The sequence below is a fragment of the Acartia tonsa genome, chromosome 10 (assembly GCF_053477335.1).
Source record: "Acartia tonsa isolate MP-2025a chromosome 10, ASM5347733v1, whole genome shotgun sequence".
Classification (NCBI taxonomy): Eukaryota; Metazoa; Arthropoda; class Copepoda; order Calanoida; family Acartiidae; genus Acartia; species Acartia tonsa.
In genome coordinates, this window is record NC_137269.1 from 48774187 (window position 1) to 48797417 (window position 23231).

General features: G+C 33.9%; 1 protein-coding gene across 1 annotated transcript in view; it reads right to left on the reverse strand.

Annotated features, from left to right (window-relative positions):
- The window catches only part of Invadolysin (leishmanolysin-like peptidase, invadolysin), a 110987-nt gene that overhangs the window by 20160 nt on the left and 67596 nt on the right, over positions 1-23231 (reverse strand). The window contains exons 4-11 of the mRNA XM_080174840.1: positions 19464-19546; positions 19008-19065; positions 18131-18198; positions 17596-17661; positions 15461-15568; positions 12200-12254; positions 11660-11805; positions 487-600 (exon numbers count right to left, since the gene is read on the reverse strand). Coding sequence (XP_080030966.1) covers positions 487-600; positions 11660-11805; positions 12200-12254; positions 15461-15568; positions 17596-17661; positions 18131-18198; positions 19008-19065; positions 19464-19546 — 698 coding nt within the window. The remainder of the gene's footprint in view (positions 1-486; positions 601-11659; positions 11806-12199; positions 12255-15460; positions 15569-17595; positions 17662-18130; positions 18199-19007; positions 19066-19463; positions 19547-23231) is intronic.

Below are 23231 nucleotides of genomic sequence, written 5' to 3' on the forward strand. Positions count from 1 at the left end.
CCCCATAGAAATTTGAAAAATACAATAGATGATCCCCACTTAAACATCTGAAACCCCTCATTCTAACCCTTTTTTAAAAAAAAGCTTGGACGTCCTTGCTTTGGAGACCAGTATAATTTACAGTCCAATGTCCCCTCCGTCCAAACATAAAGAAAAGCATCTGGCTTTGACTTACCTAACCCTGGGGGTGGCAACCCACGGTTTTATTGACAGCCCCCCCCCCCCGAACGGGCCCCCCCACCCCACCCTCTGACAAACTTTGGGGACCAGTATAACTTTGGGACTTACCTAACCCTGGGGGTAACAACCACATCCACAGTTTTATTGACAACCCCCCCCCCCAACTGCAAAAATTTGGGGACCAGTACAATTTGGGGACTTACCTAACCCTGGGGGTGACAACTACATCCACAGTTTTATTGACAACCCCCCCCCCCCCCCCCCCACCTGACAAACTTTGGGGACCAGTATAATTTTGGGACTTACCTAACCCTGGGGGTGACAACCACATCCACAGTTTTATTGACAATACCTCCCCGAACAAACTTGGTCCGAACTTCTTTCCGGATTGTTATGTCGCTCCACTGCCGAGTTTGTAACCTAAAATAAATCATTGAAAAATTGTAACATCAATCTATAATACAAAGTAGAACGATGTCTGTCTGTTTGTCCGTCTGTCTGTCTGTCTGTCTGTCCGTCCGTACGTCCTTCCCTTAAGATATCGGTAACCACTGAACCGATCGGATTCTACTCTTCAGGGAATACACCTACTGGTCCTGTGGTGGTTTTAGGCTATTTTCTTGGTGGGACACCCCCAACCCCCCATAAAACAAAAAATCCCCTCCCCATTATTTTTATTTTTTTTGTAGAAGATTTTACGTATTTCGCCAATTTTTTTTATCACCTCTTGGGGCAAAGCCTCTAGAGGCTAGGGGCGAAGCCGCTAGTATTTAATAAAGTACAAAGTATACGAGCTAACATAGTTACAAAATTATGATATACTTTTTAATTTAAATAAAGTATTAAAAATTCAATACACATATCCCAAAATTACTTAATTATTTTCATTGACATACACTATAGTGATTATTTGCTTGTAACATTATGCCTACTTGTCCTATGAATCACTTCTAAAAAATCAAGTAATTACACATTAAAATAAAGTGTAATATAAAAGCTAAAATATTTATCATGTTTAACGAAGGTTTATTTATTTTCTTTTGATGATTATTGTACCTAATTGTTGTAGGAATCACCATGACAAGTTTGAAACCAATTAGGACAATTCTAGCATGCATACTTTATATCCTAGTTCATGTTTAACCTTTTTTTTCTGTGAATAATTTGAGTTCAATGTTAAACATTTAGTTTCAGGGCAAATAGAAATAGACAATTGAAATCAATAAAACATTTTTCTGTCTGTCTGTCCGTCTGTCTGTCCGTCTGTCTGTCTGTCTGTCTGTCTGTCTGTCAGTCTGTATTGTTTCAAATACAGGAAATACTTAATTTAGGATTTAAACATTTACAAGGTCAACAATGTCTAAAGTAGCGCAGCAATTAAAAGATAACATTATTTTTGAAGAAAGAACAGTAAGTACGAATAAAAAATAGTTATAAATCGCATCGTGTTATGGATAGCTTTCTATCGCATCGTGTTATTGGAATATTAAAATAAAAAATCATAACATTTAAAGAAGTTTATTTCACCCCAAGGGGGCCAAAACTGGTATTTATCTTATGATTTTTGTTTTAATATTTGTGGAAAATTGTCTGGCATACGTTATAAGATTTTCTAATCCAGCGGATAATAATCGGTTTCGAAGTTGCCAAACAGTTATGATAGCAATGATCAGCAATGTATCCTTATATAAAAGTAATAGGATCATTGTGTGTCTGTCTGTACCGAAGGATCTCGCGCTAATCGCTGAACCGATACAGTTCTCCTTTATAGTGTAGCTTCTCATAGGTCCTGGGAAGTTTTATAACTATTTTGTGGTAGGGTAGCAATATAATTTCAGGAGACAGCGTAAAATGTCGTCATACGATAAAAATAACCAATGAGAGGCCAGTATAAATTTTACCCTTGGTCAATTACAGTGCATACTGGCCTCTTATTGGTAAAATTTATTGTCTCAGAGAAGCTTAACAGCTAATAATGTATATTTTTGGTAAAATTGGATTCATTGTTTCTTTTACATCAATTCATTGTACAATTTTGTACTTTTTATTCAAAGACTTATGGATAGGATAATAAAAATAAATAACCATCCTTCGCCTATTTGTCAAAATTATATCTTTTTTTCAGCATTATCAAACTCTCTGTTTTGAAATTTAATTCTTTTTTTAGCAAAGATACTCTATAAGGTTTAGTATCTTTCTGTTGTTTTAGAGCAAATTTCTCGAATTCTATTTAGCAATATCCTTTTTTCGTTTTGTAGCTTCTCATAGTAGCGATGCATATAAAAATCATGGATTAGAATACGTGGAGAGTTAAAGAGCATTCATTAAAATCAATAATAAATATATTGAAGAAAAAAAATCACGAAACTTATCTCATGTATTTTTCTATTTTCAATGTTCATATTCTATAGCATGATTGACGGACAAAGTGTATTACAAAAAAGTCCCATTTTTTCTAATTGCATTCCGGATTGACAGACTGACTGACGGACGTACGGACAAATTGAATTATAGTGCAGCTTCACTACTGATAATGTTGATACATGAGTTTTGTAGATAATAATATATTCTTAGCTGGCGGCTAAATGGATAAATAGGATAAGAAAACAAAAAAAAACAATTACTGTCTGTTTATTTATTCATACCAGGGAGTGAGGGGACAATGGGCTGTTTATTACACTAGTCCCCAAAGTTTTATGATAAAGTTTTCATAATCGTTGGCTGAACAACTTGAATTTTATTGGTTGGCTCATTTAGGTTGGTGTTGAACCGTTTTTGTAATCTACAGAAGGGGTAATGTTGTGTGTCATCAACATCATTGGGGATATACATCCATTTATCGACAATTGTTTTATCTCTTTAGATCCCGCTATTCATACACAAATAGACATGTTTTACAGTGGCGTCCACAGGATTTTGACAGGGGGTGCGAAGAGCACAAGAATACTTTGAAACCCGCCTCCCTTTGATTAAACTGAAATGGTGAAATATAATAGAGGAAATGAGAGGGGTATATTTTATCGTAAGCCTTAACCCTAAAACGGTCGGAGGAGGAGGGGGCGTTAGACGCCCCTCCTCCTCCTTTTTTTTTCATGTATATTATAACCAAGGAACTTTTTAAAACATTTTTACATGACATATTAAAATTTGATAAACATCCATTACCGTTTTTCCACCGACCGCCGACTGCTGCGGTTGGCAGCTGCCTTGTAACGCTGCCCCAGCCGAAATTTATATTTAAATATAACCAAACTATTTCCAATTTATTTACACAGATATAAAATGTAAAATCATTAAAGGGATTTGTTATTTTCTTACACCTCCTTTAATTTTATACTTTGGTTTTACAATAACCTAAAAAATCAAACAAACAAAGTAAAAAACAAGGATGACAACAAAAATAAGAAGCGAAACACAAAAATATGGATGAATAAACAAAAAAAATTGAGTTTTCAGTGGTAATAATAAAATAAAATTATTCATGGAAAGGCTAAAATTCACGAAACCTTTTCAACATAAAATTGGTATGGTAGTATGAGCGACAGAACAAGGTGAATTCTATTCTGTATGCTCATTGATAAATGGAATCTACACAAAAAATCCACGTTTCTTATATATGGACAGACGGACATTTAATCTATAATACAAAGTTAAGTAGAATGATGTCTGTCTGTCTGTTTGTCTGTCCGTCTGTCCCTTAAGATCTCGATAACCACTGAATCGATCGGATTCTACTCTTCAGGGTATATACCTATTGGTCCTGTGGTGGTTTTAAGCTATTTTCTTTGGGGTGGGACACCCCAAACCCCCCTAAAAATGAAAAAATCTCCCCCAATTTCTTCTTCTCACCAGATATTTAATTTTTTTTTATTAAGTACCTCTTGGGGCAAAGCCCCTAGAGGCTAGGGGCGAACCGCTAGTTTGAAATATAAAGTAGCTTTGCTACTAAAAATCGTATCATGACATCTTTTTTGCTACCCCCTGTGTTCTTAAGACAATAAACAATAGTATGACCTGTGAGTCAGGGATCTAAAGGGATAAGACAATGGCCGATAAATTGTTGTAACTCCGCAAAGATGATCCACAAAATTACCCCTTCTATAGATTAAAATGAAAGTTGAAACGTTTGAACACTCACTTTAATGGATCAACCAATCAATAAGAGTCCCCAAAGTTGTTAAATCAACGAATAAGAAAACGTTATTGTAAAATTTTAGGAATTAGTGTAATAAACAGCCCATTGTCCCCTCCCTCTATGAATTATAACCATAATAAAGAAGTAGGAGGAAATATGATTTAATATACAAAATTTGAAAAATTATATAATATGTACATGTATATAATTTAAATGATTAAAACCGCTGAATAATGTTCTCTGTCTCTGTTCACTGAAAAAACGGCAAATAAATTGCGAAAATTTTGAATAATAAAAGGTTTACAAGGAGATCTTTACAGGGAGGGAGTGGACAATGGCTGTTTATTACACTAGTTCCTAAAGTTTTTAGATAACGATTTCTTATTCCTTGGCTTAACAACTTTAGGGACTTTTATTGAATTTCGATTGGTTGAATCATTAAGTTGATTGACCAAACATTTCAACCGCTAAGTATAATCTAAAGAAGGGGTATTATTATTGGGGTGTACATCGATTCATCGGCCATTGTCTTATCCCTTTAGATACCTGTGATATCTCCCTTTGTTATTTTATAACGTTTCTTTTTTAGGAGCGAAGCTACTATATGACTAGGATATTGTCTGTACGTTTACCGAATGACTAGGGTAAAAGTATCATGAGGAATAAGACAACGGGCGATAAATTGTTGTACATTGTAAATGTCCATCTTCATGTAATTGAAACAAATGACCTATTTTATAAGGGGGGGGGGGGCGCAATGACATTTATTTGTAATCCGTGAGCAAAATGGTCTAAATATTTAGCTAGACCCTTCAAACTTGGTATATAAGCCTAGTTCTATAGGTATTACATCTAAATTGCAAAAAAATCCAAAAATTTTTATTTTAAGGTTAGGTTAGATAAAAAAAAACCCTGCGGAAATGGGGTTTTTAGGCTTTTTTTGGTCTATTTTGATGTGGAAACTTACCTTAAATTGTTTTTTCTTAGGGTTTTAACTTAAATACACTGTATCTATTCATATGGACATTATTTAAGATGATTCAGCAAGTCGGGGACCGACCCCAGGGGGCTAGGTGGGTGGCCCGCAGGGGTTAAGTGCATTTTAACCAATACATATGTTGTGATACACCTAATTATAGGTTCTTTAGGTCAAGGAACTCAAATTCAGAGCTAAAACAAGCATTAGACTAATCTGAAGATAGCCCCAGCGGGCTAGGATGGTGGCCCGCAGGGGTTAAGTGCATTTTTTCCAATATATATCTTGTTATATATCAAAATATAGGTTTTTTAGGTCAAGAAACTCAAATTCTGAGCGAAAATTATCATTAGACTAACCTGAAGCTAACCCCCCCGGGCTATGTTGGTTTTCTGCAGGGCTTAAGAGCATTTACCTAACCTAACCTAGAAACTTACTTATATTTTTACATGTTTTTTCTTGAATAAACTTTGTTTATTAATGAGGACTTTATTAAAGATAATCCAGCAAGTCGGGAACCGACCCCAGCGGGCTAGGTTGGTGGCCCGCAGGGGTTAAGTGCATTTTTCCCAATATATATGTAGTGATACATCTAATTTTAAGTTTTTAGGTCAGTTAACTCAAATTCAGAGCTAGAATTAGCATAAGACTAATCTGAAGCTAGCCCCAGCGGGCTAGGTCGGTGGCCCGCAGGGGTTAAATGCATTATTTTCCATTATACATCTTGTTATATATCAAAATATAGGTTTTTAAGGTCAAGAAACTCAAATTTAGAGCTAAAATTAGCATAAGACTTACCCCCGCGGGCTAGGTAGGTCTTCTGCAGGGCTTAAGTGCATTTTACCTAACCTAACCTAGAAACTTACTTATTTTTTGGGTTTTTCCTTGAATGAACTGTGTCTATGAATGAGGACATTATTTTAGATGATCCAGCAAGTTGAGGACCTCCTTGGGTCAGCCTCCTGTATGAAGAATCTTTTAAATGATGGCTTTTTGACTAAACACTGTGTATCTCAGTAAATCCTAGCCCGCCTGGGTCAGTCTCCGACTTGCTGGATCATCTTAAATTATGTTCTCATGAACAGTTTATTCAATTAAAAAACCTTCAAAAAAGTAAGATTCTAGGTTAGGTTTGGTAAAATGCATTTAAGCCTTGCAGGCAACCTACCTAGCCCGCAGGGGCTAGCTTCAGATTAGTCTAATGCTTATTTCAGCTCTGAATTTGAGTTCTTTGACCTAAAAAAACCTATAATTGGATGTATCACAACATATATATTGGGAAAATGCACTTAACCCTTATTATTAGCTCTAAATTTGAATTTCTGGACCTAAAAAACCTATAATTTTATGAATGAAAGCACATACTTTTTAAAAATGCACTTAACCCCTGCGGGCCACTCACCTAGCCTGCTGGGGTCGGTCCCCGACTTGCTTGATCATCTTAAATAATATTCTCATAAATAGACACAGGTTATTCCAGAAAAAAAACCTAAAAACAAGTAAGGTTCCAGGTTAGGTTAGGTAAAATGCACTTAAGACTTGCAGGCAACCCACCTAGCCCGCTGGGGCTAGCTTCAGATTAGTCTGATACTTTTATTAGCTGTAAATTTGAGTTTCTTGACCTAAAAAACCTATAATTTGATGTATGATAACACATACTTTTTCTAAAAAATGCATTTAACCCCTGTGGGCCAACCCTCTAGCCCGCTGGGGTCGGTCTTCGACTTGCTGGATCATCTGAAATAACATCCTCATGAATGGACAGTTTATTTGAGAAACAAAACCTAAAAAAAAATATTAAATGTAAGTTTCTAGGTTAGGTTAGGTAAAATGCACTTAAGCCCTGTGGGGCAACCCACCTAGCCCGCTGGGGTTAGCTTCAGATTAGTCTAATGCTTATTTCAGCTCTGAATTTGAGTTCTTTGACCTAAAAAAACCTATAATTGGATGTATCACAACATATATATTGGGAAAATGCACTTAACCCTTGCAGGCCACCCACCTAGCCCGCTGGGGTCGGTCTTCGACTTGCTGGATCATCTGAAATAAGGTCCTCATGAATGGACATTATTTGAGAAAAAAAACCTAAAAAAAAAATATTAAATGTAAGTTTCTAGGTTAGGTTAGGTAAAATGCACTTAAGCCCTGTGGGCAACCCAACCAGCCCGCTGGGGTTAGCTTCAGATTATTCTAATGCTTATTTTAGCTCTGAATTTGAGTTCTTGACCTTAAAAACCTTTATTTTGATATATCACAAGATGTATTTTGGAAAATAATGCACTTAACCCCTGCAGGCCACCAACCTAGCCCGCTGGGGCTAGCTTTGGATTAGTCAGTCCCCGACTTGCTGGATCATTTTAAATAAAGTCCTCATTAATAGACACAGTTTATTCAAGAAAAAAACCTATAATAATATAAGTAAGTTTCTAGGTTAGGTTAGGTAAATGCTCTTAAGCCCTGCAGAAAACCAACATAGCCCGGGGGGGTTAGCTTCAGGTTAGTCTAATGCTAATTTTAGCTCAGAATTTGAGTTTCTTGACCTAAAAAACCTATATTTTGATATATAACAAGATATATATTGGAAAAAATGCACTTAACCCCTGCGGGCCACCACCCTAGCCCGCTGGGGTCGGTTCCCGACTTGCTGGATTATCTTTAATAAAGTCCTCATTAATAGACAAAGTATATTCAAGAAAAAACATGTAAAAATATAAGTAAGTTTCTAGGTTCGGTTAGGTAAATGCTCTTAAGCCCTGCAGAAAACCAACCTAGCCCGATGGGGTTAGCTTCAAACTAGTCTAATGCTAATTTTCACTCAGAATTTGAGTTTCTTAACCCAGAAAACCTATATTTTGATATATAACAAGATATATATTTAAAAAAAAGGCACTTAACCCCTGCGGGCCACCAACCTAGCCCGCTGGGGCTAGCTTCAGATTAGTCTAATGCTTGTTTTAGCTCTAAATTTGAGTTCCTTGACCTAAAAAACCTATAATTATATGTATCACAACATATCTATTAGGAAAAAGGCACTTAACCCCTGCGGGCCACCCACCTAGCCCCCTGGGGTCGGTCCCCGACTTGCTGAATCATCTTAAATAATGTCCATATGAATAGATACAGTGTATTTAAGTTAAAACCCTAAGAAAAAACAATTTAAGGTAAGTTTCCACATCAAAATAGACCAAAAAAAGCCTAAAAACCCCATTTCCGCAGGGTTTTTCTTACCTAACCTAACCTTAAAATAAATTTTTTTGGATTTTTTTGCCATTTAGATGTAATACCTATAGGACTAGACTTATATATCAAGTTTGAAGGGTCTAGCTAAATTTTTAGACCATTTTGCTCACGGATTACGAATAAATGTCATTACGCCCCCCCCCCCCTTATTGGTGAAAAAATTTGGACACTGTAAATTCTGTTATATTGACTTTTAAAAAAGTATATTATTATTCCTTCGCAAATATTTTAAAATTTTTTGGAATTTTAAGTTGCAAAAAAATATGTTACTTGGTTATTTTCTCTCTATATTATCTAATCGTCTTATGGTTTAGTTATGCGAATTTTTGTGGTCTTAGAAAATTAGAATTTTAAAGTGTTGCAGACAAATATTCAGTAATTTTAATCTTATAACCGCTGAACCGATATGGTTCTCCTTTACAGTAAAGCTTCTCATAGTTCAAGGGAAGGTATAAAACCTTTTGGTAGATGGACAATCGACAATAAATTTATATACATCCCCAATGATAGATAAACAAAATTACCCTTTCAATAGATTAAAATCATTCTTATTTAGAATCAAACAATCAAAATCCAATAAAATACCCAAAAATATTAGATAAAGTGGTTATAAAACTTTGGGTACCCGTATGATTTACAGTCCAATGTCCACTCCCTCCCTCTCTGAAAATTATTGAATATGAATCCACTTTCCCTGGTTTCACCAACTTCTTGTGTAATTCATAAATCAAATTTCTTAACTTCGCACTGTTTTAACTATTATTGTTTAATCAATTACACATACTGCACATAACTTTTTCCGTAACAGTTAGCTCTTTTTGTTAATTTGGGCATGTTAGAATTGCCCTATCGATTTTAACTTTACATGGTGATTCCTGTAGTAGTTAGGTACGATCTAGAAAGCGTAGCAACTATATAGGCATTACCATAATGTACGTATGTTTATTTTAAACATATTGATTTTTTTACTTTATCAACAACAAATTTGTATGTGATCTAATTATCCGATTGATCGGATTTTTGGTATACTGATTCGACAAAAAAGTACAATTGTATAAGCAAAGCAACTCTATAATCAAGTCCTAAAAATGTAAGTATGTCCATAAACATTATTCTGTATCAAGCAGTTTTTCAACAAATTTACTTACAATTTGGCTTCGACTCTAATACATTTATATTCTGATTATTCAGTTCTGACACTATACAAGTTTGTCATGCCGTTTCTGAGCTTTACTTTTATGGATGTTGTCATCCTTGTTTTAAAAGCAAAATTGCATCAAAACATACAATTTTGTTTAAAACTTAAAACTTAATCATCTGCAAGTGTTAATGTTTGTTTCTCCTAAAGTCTGGTTTTAGCGCTTTGCTCTTATGGTTGTTGTCATCCTTGTTACTAGTAAAAAAGATAAAATAAGATAATTTGTACTGTTTAAATAATGTGCAGTTCTGATAAATTTATTAGAGTTCATGTGCGGATGTTAATATACACCCTTATACCTATTGCATATTATTTTACTAGAGTTGGCTCGATATAACTATCTCACTATTGGCTAGTTTTCTATAAGTACATATCTATTTATCTATTTCAATTTTCCTCCCTCGCCATTACCATCTAAAAGAAAGAAGTTAATATTTAATATTTTAAATGATTTTAAAAAGATTTATTCAATTTATTTTTTATTTACATTACCATCATCAAAGGGTTAAAATGATTAAAATTTTAGTTTTAATATTTGAGCACTATGAAAGTGTCGCCACAATCGAATTCTTTTAAAACAGAGTTTTCTTAGATTTTCTATATTATGAACGTATATTTTTTGTTTATTAAATCAAGATTAAATACTTCAATGTAATTCAAATATCAACATGGATTGAAAAACTTTATTCATTCCATAAACAAATAGAATAAAGTTCTTATCGCTTTGGTCAATGAGAGTTTAATGAGGATTATTGGAGCACTATGAGTTTTAAACATTTATTCCTTGGAAGACTTGAGCTCATTTATAGACATTTATTTCCTATATAGATCTGACATGGATCTTGAAGCAATAAAGCAGACTGTTTTGTAAATGTTAAAAATACAATAAAAGTTATCGCAAATATACTTAGTAAATAAGGTTATTCTAGTTTTGTCTAGAATAGGAATTTCATAATTTTCAAGAAGTTATAATTTGTTGAATATAAGAAAGCTATCTTTCTTAAAGTATAGTTGAAATAAATGACACCATTTCTATCCTATTATATAAAGTAGGTAACGTTTTTGTCTGTCCCGAAGGATCTCGCTAACCGCTGTACTGATATTGTTCTCCTTTACAGTGAAGCTTCTTATAGGTCATGGGAAGGTTTTAAACTATTTTTGGGGAGGGTGTCTTCACCCCCCTTACACCCAAAAAATTTTTTTTTACTCTTTAAAACTCAAATTTAAAATGGGATTATGTCGACTTTTCCCCCTCCAACCTTAGGTTCCCCTAGAGGCTTCTAGGGGCATAGCCGCTAGTTCCATAATATAGTAATATTTTTGTTTGTTTGTATGTTAAGATCTCTAAGAAGTTTATCCAGGGATCTAAAAGAATAAGACAATGACCGATACATTAATGTACATCCCAAATGATGCTAAGCAAAATTACCCCTTCTGCACTGAGTATTACAATTAGTGGTTGTTACGTTTGGACACTCAACTTTATTTAACAACCAATCAAAATTATTGAGAGTCCCCAAAGTTGTTAAGCGAATAAATAAGAAAACGTTACTATAAAACTTTGGACACCAGTATAATAAACATCCCAATGTCTCCTCCCTCCTAACCTAACCTATTTCAAACCATCTTATAGGTTTTTTAAATGCATATATATTCATATCTTAACCTAACCTAGAAATACTTAATTAACTTAATCTTTTAGACACTTCATGGGTGTAAAAATGACAGTAAAACAGTAGAAAGGGGGTAATTTTGTCAGTGGATAAAAAAATATTGCCAAAAATACAACTAAAAACGAAATTAACAAAAACATCCCCACTTTTTGTCAAAAACACAGTGGCTATATTTTTGCTAGTGGTACCCTCCTGGGTTTGTTCACTCCGACGTTTGTCACTCTTGCGTTTGTCCCGAAACCCTAAAATTCACTTACTCTTCATTGAGCTTGGGTTTTCCATTTTCACCTCGGGGGGTGAGAGGCTCCCCCATGGCATCTCTGTAGAAAGCAAACAGACTCACAGAAAAGCCAAGGGCGTGCAGCATCTCGTGTTTAACAGTGGATAATAGGATCTCTAGCTCCTGAAATTTTATAGTTTTAGTATCGGAGCTTCTCTATAACAATATAGTGTCTGTACTACTAGGCATCTAGGGGGATAAGACAATGGCCGTTAAATTAATGTAAACCCCTAAAATTAGTGGATGAAACGTTTAGACACTCAACTTAATGAACAATCAAATCAAAATTCAATGAAAGCCTCTAAAGTTGATAAGCTAACGAATAAGAACACGTTATTATAAAACTTTTAGAGTACTAAACAGCCCAATGTCTACTTTATAAATGAACATTTGTTTATCTCTAAATCTAATTATATAAAAAAAATATCAACTTAGTCGTTTAAGAGATCTTAAATAAGAAACAGACAGACAGACAGACATACTACTCTTTATTGAATTTATTTATAAAAATTTTTACCTGAGGTTTTAAAGATATTGAACTTGGACAAAGGTTTGCATGTCCTGCGATTGGCCTGAAACATAATATACAATAGTTAATCTATTTGATAGAACCGTTCTATGCTAATGAAACTTACAAAAATAGTATTTTTTTTTGTTTTAAAGTAATGGGGGTCTCAATGAATGGATCTAACCCAAATTCTTTAGAACATTTGAATATAATATTTGTAAAGGAGGACCATATCGTTTCAGCGGTTAGCGAGATCCTTCGGTACTGACAGAAAAACACACACACATCCTTAAATCTAAGATTGTAAAAAAGTACATTTTTATTGGATAATGCAATAATTTTTTTGTTGATGTATCAATTTTTGGCTACGTTATTAAAATTAAGTAATACAATTACCCGGCACTATACAGAAACAGTGACAGTGCAGATATTACACAATTTAAATCGATTACAATAATAATCAGCATGTTACGTCATAAAAACGAGGGATCATCTAACTCTTTTTTAGGGGTTTTCTTTTCCACTCCTCCTCTCCTCATCCCTCATTTTTATGACGTCATTGAGAAACTTTCTTCGTCTTCAAAAGAAGCAAGATGACTGTTTATAGGTAGCTTAAGATCTCCCTAACCGCTGGACCTATATGGTTTTCCTTTAGAGTAAAGCTTCTAATAGGTCCATGGAAGGTTTATAATATTTTGGGGAAAGGTATCTCACCATCAAACACCTGAGGGAATGGGGGGAAGGAAGGTCGACCCCTTTTCAATTTTAGTTTTAAAAGAAAACATCTCCAATGAGGTTAATTTTTTCTAAAATACTTATAAACCTTTCCTGGACCTAGAAGAATTTTAATGCGTAGATGAACCATATCGGTTCAGCGGTTAGCGAGATCATTCGCAACACATATACAAACACATCCTGTTACTTAAAATTTGACTATATTATTGAATATTTGTCGTAATCCCTGTGCACAGAATGATAAAAATTGACACTACAACGCCATTAATGGATCATACACCATATTTTCATGTTCTGTAATAAAGTGAAACACTCAGCGTGCTAAAATAACGACCCCTCCCCCCCCTTCCACTACATTTACCCCATCCCCTCCTCCCCTACTGGATGAACGAAATGATCAATAAATGAGTTTCATGTTAGCAAACTAAATTGACGATAATTTTCCCCAGACATAATATCCACGTATAATCTACATCCATTGCACCCGCGCCATTACCAAAGTTTTCTAACGGATTGTTAGTTTCTTTGGATTCATTACTTAATTTATTACAGGAATCAAGGGGAATGCTAAATTTATAAAAAAAAAAATGTCGACATGTAGCCTCACCATAAACAGTAAATTTACACAGAATAAAAGGATATTACAAGTTTTGTTATCTCTGAGGGGCCGAACTTATAATTCTTATTTTAATATTCATGGAAAATTGCCTGTAATACAATGCTATACATGGTCTTTTAGCATGACTGAGAACCGGTTCTAATCCAGCGGAATATGTATTACTGGAATATGTATTCCTTAATTTCTGGCTTTTAATTCTAATTAGGAAATTAGCGAAGTGCGTCATGCGAATCCTATTAACTGTATTTTTGCGTCAGGAATCTGTACGCAAAAAATTGCGTCACCGCATATTCTCGGCGGCGTAAACGATCTGTTTTTGGTTTGTCTGTGTGTCTGTCTGTAGTGGTTATTGCCAGGGAGGGAGGAGGCAAAGGGCTGTTTATTACACTAGTCCCCAAAGTTTCATATTAAACTTTTCTAATTCGTTGGTCCAGCAACTTTGAATTTTGATTGGTTGGTTTATAAAGTTGAGTCTCCGAAAGTTTCAACCACTAGGTAAGTATAATCTACAGAAAGGACAATTTTTTATATCATCATTGGGGATTTCATCAATTTATCGATCATTGTCTTATCCCTTTAGAATAATGCAGCTTGAAAAAAAAACTGTGTTTGTGGTTAACGCGGTTATAAACTTCGGCTGGGAACCTATATGCATAATAAATAAGTAATAGATTGTGTGTGTGAGTGTGTGTGTGTGTGTGTGTGTGTATTGTGTGTGTTTGTGTGTACTATGAAGTTAATTCTTTTATGATCTCGTAAACGGCTAGTTCTGGAAAAGTTTAAGGCTTTTATGGTGAGGAGTTATTTCACTCCAATTCCAAAATAGCCTGAAACCTGCCCAGGACCAATACAATAGTTCTTTAGATTAACTATCTAAATTAATATTTGTATATTCAGCAAATATTTAGAGCTATTAATGATAAGAATTGATTAAAATTATCTATTATGTTGTAAATCTTAATGTCTCAGCAAAAAAATCCCTCCATTTTGCCAGGGCTCGGCAGCTGCGCCTCAGCCTTGCTAACACCTAATTTAAACCCGATTATGTACAAAAAAAAGATTGATTGTCTGTTTAGGATCAGGTTTAGACATCCAGCTGAATTTTAAAGTTATAATATGACGCTTTTGATGAGGCTTACAGGCGGCTGCAAAGCCCTGACTTTTACAACACCCGAAAAGTGGATCACCAAATGTAACTGGTTAGGTTGAGTAAGGGTTTAATTGTGAACCGCAGGGAAGGAACATGCAGGGTTAGAGCTTCAAATATAAAATAGAAACAAAAAATGGTGGGGGGGGGGGATTGTGTTTCACCTGTTAGTTCGAGGGATTAAACCAAAAAATCCTTTTCTTTTATGTGAAAGAGAAATTTTGGTTGTTGAAAGATTTGACCTTTCAGCACTTTGATAATATTTAAGGATTAGGGTGTGGCACAAAAATAGCAAGAATATTTGAAAAAAAATTTTCTTGAGAGGGTAGTTGTCGCCTTGATTGACCCCTAAGAAGCTTTCCTATAATTGAGAACCAAATATGTTCAGCGGTTAGCTGTTACTTAAATATTGACCTTTTTTTCAATTTAAATATATATTATATATCTATCTTTTATGGTTTTTAAATGTTTTTATTATCATGTGTTTAATTGAAGCCACACTTTAAGAAAGTATGAATATAGAAGTGTGATGATGACAATAGCACAAAAGAATACAAAAGAGCCTACCTATCAATATTTCTAGGCCTACCTATCTATCAATTTTGGCCTACATATAAATCTATCGAGGTTTACCTATCTGTCAATAAAGGCATACCTATCAATTTATCTAGGCCTACCTATCTATCTATCTAAGCCTACCTATCTATCTATCTATGCCTTCCTATATATCTATCTTTCTACCTAGGCCTCCCTATCTATCTAGGCCTACCTATCTAGTACAGACTCCTGTTGACAATGCGCAGCATACGCGACTGTCATGCCTTTCTGGCATCGCTGGGTCTCCATGGCAGAAATGTAGAACAAAAAGTCGGCATCCCTGAAAAAATATAAAATATAAATATGCAGCTAAACTGTCCAAAATTTGAAAAAAAATTTTTTTTATGAACCAGATAAGGAAAGAACAGATCTGTAGAACTTTTTCAATGATCTTATTCGTCTGCTACCAAATTATTTCCTGCTACTTGGCTGTGTTTAAACACACCACACCATTTGGTTGATTTTCAATGACCTAATTGAAAGTGGGCACAAGGACAGTGTGATGGGGTGATAAAGTTATTTAACCCTTTCCCTCTCTAGTGTTTTAATCTTATACTAGTGGCTTCGCCCATAGCCTCTAGAAAATAGTTATAAACCTTCCCGGGACCTATGAGAAGCTACACTGTAAAGGAGAACCCGATCAGTTCAGCGATTAGCGAGATCCTTCGCTACAAACAAACAAACAAAAAGACAAACTAACAGACAATCAAACAGACAGACAAACATCGTTCTACTTTGTATTATAGACAGGGAGGCGCGGCAGGCCTTTACAGTATACGTTACAAAAAATGACCGGTTTTTAAAATGATCAAGCCCCCCCTCTAATGAAATTTGAACCAGTGGGAGATGGGGATGGGGTAAAAGAAGTGGATGTGGGGTTATTTTATCCAGCTGTGAGCATCATTTTATCAGAGTACATGAAAATCTGGTGCAACATCCAAGTTATTATAAATCGATTATTGTAAATGAATATATTTGATGATTTATTTATAGTTTTTGCATTAATCATATCAACAATATCATTAATTTTATAAACAAATAAAAAATTCAAAATATTTATTTTAAAATTTAAAAAAATTATTGTTATAAATAATATAAAAATGCAGCAAATAAATGTTTTAAAATTATTTTTTTTTAAGCGAAGCTTTACTATCAGAAGAGTCGGCCTGTCCGTCATTCCGCACTTCCGTCCGTCTATGTTGATTTTAAACTTTTTGAAATAATATTTCATTGGACAACAAAGTACAATAACATAAGCAAAGCATCCTCGTATCCAAGTAAGTATGTCCTTATACAGTATCCTGTATTTAAACAATTTGACAACAAATTTACTTACAATTTTGTTTAAACTTGGAAATTAATATTCTGCTTAATAAGTTTTTACTCTAAAAGTATTAATATTTCCGTTTGTCCTTCCATCTGATTTTAAAGCAAAGGCTTTCTCAAATTGTTGTTTATACGTCTGTATGTCAGGGCTTTTAAGAATGAAAATATCATCTGATCAATATTAAACTTCAGTCTTAGTTCTCGCTAGGCACATAGATTCAAAGTACCGTATTTTTAGAATCCACAATTACAGTCAATTTACATTAATAACTCGATCAAACGTAAGGAATTAGCTTAGTTTAATAGTAGCTGCGCTATTAAGAATGATAATTTTGTTTAATGATTGTTTAAAAATTAAAACCACATGAAGTATAATTTTATAGCGGAAAAGAAGGTTTTAATAACACATTTTGCATTTTTAGGCAAAGTTACTTATTAGTAACAAAGCTACTCTATAAATTTGTTATATCTGTAAGTCAGTCCGTCAATCCATAAACGTAATTAAATCTCCCACTTAACTCGAGAACTCAATCAGTTCGGTGGTTAGCAATATCTTAATAGACATACATAAAAACTTAATCCTTTTTACAAAAGATGCCATTTGATTGTGGAAGGGGGGTGTTAGGTAGTGGTGCCCCCCCCCCCCTCCACTAATTTGAAATGGGAAAGGTTTTCATTCAGTTTTTCCACTATTTTAAGATTTAAACCCCAATGTTAAAACGCTGTACACGCCTCGACTTGTAATTGTTTATAGGGATCTAAAGGGATAAGACAATGGCCAATAAATTGATATACATCCCCGATGATGATACACAAAATAACCCCTTCTGTAAAATAAAAAGTGGTTGAAACGTTTGGACAGCTTAACGAACCAACCAATGAAAATTCAGTAAAATTCCAAAGTTGTTGAGCCAACGAATAAGAAAACGTTATTATAAAACTTTGGGGACTAGCCCAATGTCCCCTCCCTGTATTGCTTACCTGACCCCTGGGCCGGAAGTTTTTTCCCCCACAACTCCACAATTCTGTCCGTACGCGTTGCATATCCTACACAAAAATATATGTACAATAATGGATATATGAAATACGTGGATATATTGGCAGAAAATTTTATGGGGTATCAATATTTTGGCCAGCTCCGAGATTCACTTTGTCAGAGAAAATCCAAATCTGGAGCTACATTCTTACCTTTACCTCTTCCCCCAAGTGCCCCTAGAGGTTTCTTTCTAGCTAGTGTTATAAACGGACGTATGCGCATACCCTTAGTTATAGAGTAGCTTTGATTACAAAAACACATATATAGTATAGATATGTATACACATACAACTACCTCCCTTCCTTTTTCAAAGACCTTTTCCTCTCCATATAAACTATTTTCTGCTAATTGGCTGTGTTAATATAAACGACACCATTGATTGATTTTCAATGACCCAATATAAAGGTTGCACAAGGTTGGGGAGATTATTAACACTTTCTCCCTCTAGTGGTTTACTTTAATATTGCAACAAAACTGTACCTGCAGGGCTCCAGATGTTCCTCCGGCACCCTAACCTCCCCACACATAGTGGCTGCCTCACAGGATACCTAAATATTGCAGGGATCTAAGGGGATAAGACTCTGGCCGATTAATTGATGTACATCTCCAATAATGATAAACAAAACTATCACTTCTAAAGATTACAATTAATGGTTGAAACGTTTGAACACTCAACTTAATGAATCAATCAATTAAAATTATCAAAATTAACACATAGTGGCTGCCTCACAGAATACCTAAATATTACATGGATCTAAAAGGATAAGACAATGGCCGATAAATTGATGTACATCTCCAATGATGATACACAAAACTATCACTTCTAAAGATTATAATTAATGGTTGAAACGTTTGAACACTGAACTTAATGAATCAAACAATCAAAATTATCAAAATTAACACATCGTTTCTGCCTGGGTTATACTAGTGAGCTAAAGGGATAAGACAATAGCCAATAAATTGATGTTCATCTCCAATGATGATACATAAAATTACCCCTTCTATAGATTACAATTAGTGAACGTTTGGACCCCAAAGTTGTAAGCCAACGAATAGAAAACGTTATTGTAAAACTTTGGAGACTAGTATAATAAATAGCCCAATGTCCCCTCCCTCCGGTCCCCGGGTTATACAATTTTTCATAATAGAATCTAAAAGAATAATGTCATGTTTTTAATATCATTTTGATTCAGCGGTTAGCGAGATCCTTTGGTATAAACAGACATAAAGAGAAATAGACTCACAATCATCCTGTTACTTTTATATAAGGTTGTCAGTAATTCATTACTGTATTATGAATTACTATTCTCCTTTAACCTAAAATAGCTTTATCTTTAAGTTAATATTATAATTTTACCTTACAAAAAGGATGTTTAGACTGTGGCTTGTAAAAAACTTGATTATCTTTACATTTCCTTAAATAGAAAAAATAAAATTATTTTATAAGATTTTTTTTTATACAGTCGCGTTCGGTAGGGGGGTGTAGACGGGTGTCATCACCTCCCTAATAGTTTTACAACCCCCTTGGAAATTGCTGGGCACGCCACTAAATTTTTAAAGTATAAATTGATGTACTTCCCCAATGATAATACAAAAAATTACCCCTTCTGTTGTTGAAACGTTTGAATACTCAACTTAATGAGCCAACTAATCAAAATTTAATAAGTCCACAAAGTTGTCGAGTCAACAAATAAGAAATCGTTATTATAAAACTTTGGGGACTAGTGTAATAAACAGGCCAATGTCCCCTCCCTCCCTGGCTTTTTATTTAAGAACTATTTTTAGAAACAAACAAAGGAATTTCCAAATTTACCTATTTAATCTGATGACATTCTGGGAGCGTTTGACCCGCAGGGCTTGACCCCAATACTCCAGGGCTGTAGGTAATACTGTTTGCTAAAAAAAGAAATTGTTAGCAGGGATCTAAAGGGATAAGACGATGGCCGATAAATTGCTGTACATCCCCAATGATAATATACAAAATTACCCCTTCTGTAGATTACAATTTACTATAGTTCTCAAAATTGTTAAGCCAACGAATAAGAAAGCGTTAGTATAAAACTTTGGAGACTAGTGTAATAAACATCCCAATCTCCCTCCCTGGGTAACGAAGCTATTCTGCAAATAACCTATTTTGTCCGTCCTTATGTATGTCTTTCTTTCAGGAATATTAAATATCTTACATTTCCTCTTTCTCCCTCTTTGATTTGCAATGAAGCTTTATATTGTTTGTTATTCTTTTAGAAATTAATACTTTGGTTTTGTACGTATATTTGTTTATTTATATTCAAAACCAGGGAGGGATGGTGTATATTGGGCTATTTATTATACTAGTCCCCAAAGTTTTATAATAACGTTTTCCTATTCGTTGCATTAACAACTTTGGGGACTTTAATTGAATTTTAAATAATTGGTTCCTTAAGTTGGATGTCCAAACGTTTTAACCACTAATTTTAATCTACAACAGGTATAATTTTATGTATCATCATTGGGGATATGCATCAATTCATCGGTCATTGTCTTATCCCTTTAAATCCCTGATTCGAACCAGTAAAATTGTATTTGGTATGTAAGATATATGTTCAAATTTTTTTCTGAAACTTCTTTTATGTGTTTTTGTATGTTAAGCCAGTTTGTGTGTGTGTTTGTGTGTGTGTGTGTGTGTGTGTATGTGTGTGTGAGGGTGTGTGTGTGTATGTGTGTATTTTTGTACACACAATACGCGTATTTGTGCTATTTTTAGTAGGAAGTAAGGCCTTTAAAGGTTTGGGTTTAGTAAAGCAAATTTATTTTTTCTACAAGTATTAAAATAAGGATGACAACATCCGTAAAAAGTAAAGTACATCCTCAAAAACATTTTTTCAATATTTTTGTTAGCTCGGGCCTTCGGCCCTTCGGGGATAACACAACTGGTTATAATTTTATGATTTTAATATTCGTGGTAAGCTGTCTATAATAGACAGCTTACCACGAATATTAAAATAACAAAAATAAAATCAGTTTTTTAGCCACAAGGAATCAAAGGCTAACAAAACTTTATGATTTTTATTTTAATATTCGTGGAAAATTATCTTTAAAACAATGCTTTACAAGATTTTTCAGTATGACTGAGAACTGGTTCTAATCCATTGGATCTAAGCTATACTGGAATACGTTTTATCTAAAGCTGAATGCATTTAGTTAAAATGAACCCACATATTATAGCCTGTGATGCTATGGGGGATGTTCATTTCATACCAAAGAACTTGCCAAAAAGTCGCGTATATAAAATTTGCAATGTTTTAAAAGTACGAAAATTTCTATAATATAATTAAGATAGGTTGTTTGTCTAATAGACTATAAAAGTTTTAAAGATTTTTAATTAATATAATAGATTTGAAATCTGCATAAAATTTTAAGGATTTTTTTTATAAAATTCGTTTTTTATATAATTCTTTATTTAAAGGCGCAAATACGATTTAAGTTAATAAATTTTGACCAATATATAGGATAGCTGGATTGGAAACTACCTACGCTCTAATTGGTTGAATGATGTACGTCACTTAAGCTTCTCCAATCAGAGCGCAGATAGTTTTCAATCCACCAATCACAGATCTCAAAATTATTTAACTTAATTTGTATTTGCGCCTTTAAATAAAGAATTGTATAAAAAACTAATTTTATAAAAAATCCTTAAAATTTTATGCAGATTTCAAATCTATTATATTGATTAAAAATCTTTCCAACTTTTATAGTCTATTGTCTAATCTATATAAAAGTGTGCGTTATTAGATTTTTTATATTTAGAAAAAATATTTAGGAGGTTTTAAGCTTTTTTATTTAGACTTGATTATTTTTGGTAACATACTTTGGTATAGAGAGGAAGGAAGAATAAATAGGGACCTAACAAGCCTATTATCGAACTAGCTAAGATAGGGTTCATTTCAGGGATCTAAAGGGATAAGACAATGGCCGATAAATTGATCTACCTACACAAAGATATTACAAAAAATTCTCGAGATTACAATTAGTGGTTGAAACATTTGGCACTCAACTTAGTGAAACAACCACTCAAATTCAATAAAAGTCCCCAATATTGTTTGGCCAACGAATCAGAAAACCGTACATTCGATTTATTATGTTATTATGTTCGCTACTTATGGATGGTGTCATCCTTGTTTGTCATTCTAGAACCAAATAGCTTTTAAAAAACAAGGAAATTTTTTTTAAAAATTAAACTTTTCGTCATAAGCCTATGTCTGGGGGTCCATTTTAAAGCCAACAATAATATTTTATACAGACGCGCTTAGTCCCAAAGGATAGGCACTTAATTTCCCAAATTTTAATCTTATAATGTTTGTAGTATTGTTAGTTTTTTTCATCTACATCCTTTTCCCCCTCACACGACATTAAAAATCATTAAAGTTTAAACTCGTCTTTATAGGTTTGATCGTTCCTATTAAGCTTTCAAGAAATTTTCACTTTGCTCTAGAAAAGGTTTTAGGTTATTTTAAGGGGAAATTTGACTGTTTATTATACTTGTCCCCAAAGTTTTATAATAACGTTTTCTTATTCGTTGGATTAACAACTTTGGGAACTTTATTCAATTTTGATTGTTTGATATATTAAGTTAAATGTCCAAACGTTTCAACCCGTAATTGTAATCTACAGAGGGGATAATTTTATGTATCATTAATGGGGAAGTGCATAAACTTATCGGCCATTGTCTTATCCCTTTAGATCCCTGGCCTAATCTTGCTTGGCTTAAATTCTAAATATTAAAATGTACGCGTGTTTATGTTTTTTATCAAGGTTTCTTAGTTTTGTTATGATTACAGCTTGCATTTTTACATACAATTCATAAGGTCATTTACAATTTGTACAATATTATTTTAAAAGTGAAGCTTTTCTATATTTAGTGTACGTCCGTCCGAACGCCCGGTACGGTTAGGTCTTTATATTAATTTAGACATGTTAGAATTATCCTATCGATTTCAAACTTTCCATAATGATTCCTCTATGGTATGGTACGATGTAGAAAGCGTAGCAACTATATAAGAATGTTCATACACGCTTTTTAAACATGTTGATTTAAACTTTTTTTAACAAGAAATTTTTATGTGTTATAATTATCCAATTGATGTACTTTTTATAATGCTGATTACTAGGACAACATAGTATAATCCTTATATTAAAGTAACAGGATGTTTGTCTGTGTGTCTGTACCGAAGGATCTCGCTAACCGCTGAAATTTTAAATTAAGGTGAATTTTAATTATTCTTTCAAAAAGGAAAAGCTTAATAATTTCTAAAGTAAAACCACACACACACTCACACACACACACATACATACCCCACATACACACACACACACATACCCACACATAAAATCAAAGTAAAACCACACACACACACATAAATCAGAACCCACCCACACTTATAACGGGGACAATAATGTGCATAGAGAGGCATGGATCTAAATGGATAAGACAATGGCAGATAAATTTGTGTACATCCCAATGATGATTCACAAAGTTAACTCTTCTGTAGATTACAATTTATGGCTGTAACGTTTGGCATCTCAACTTAATGAACCATTTAAT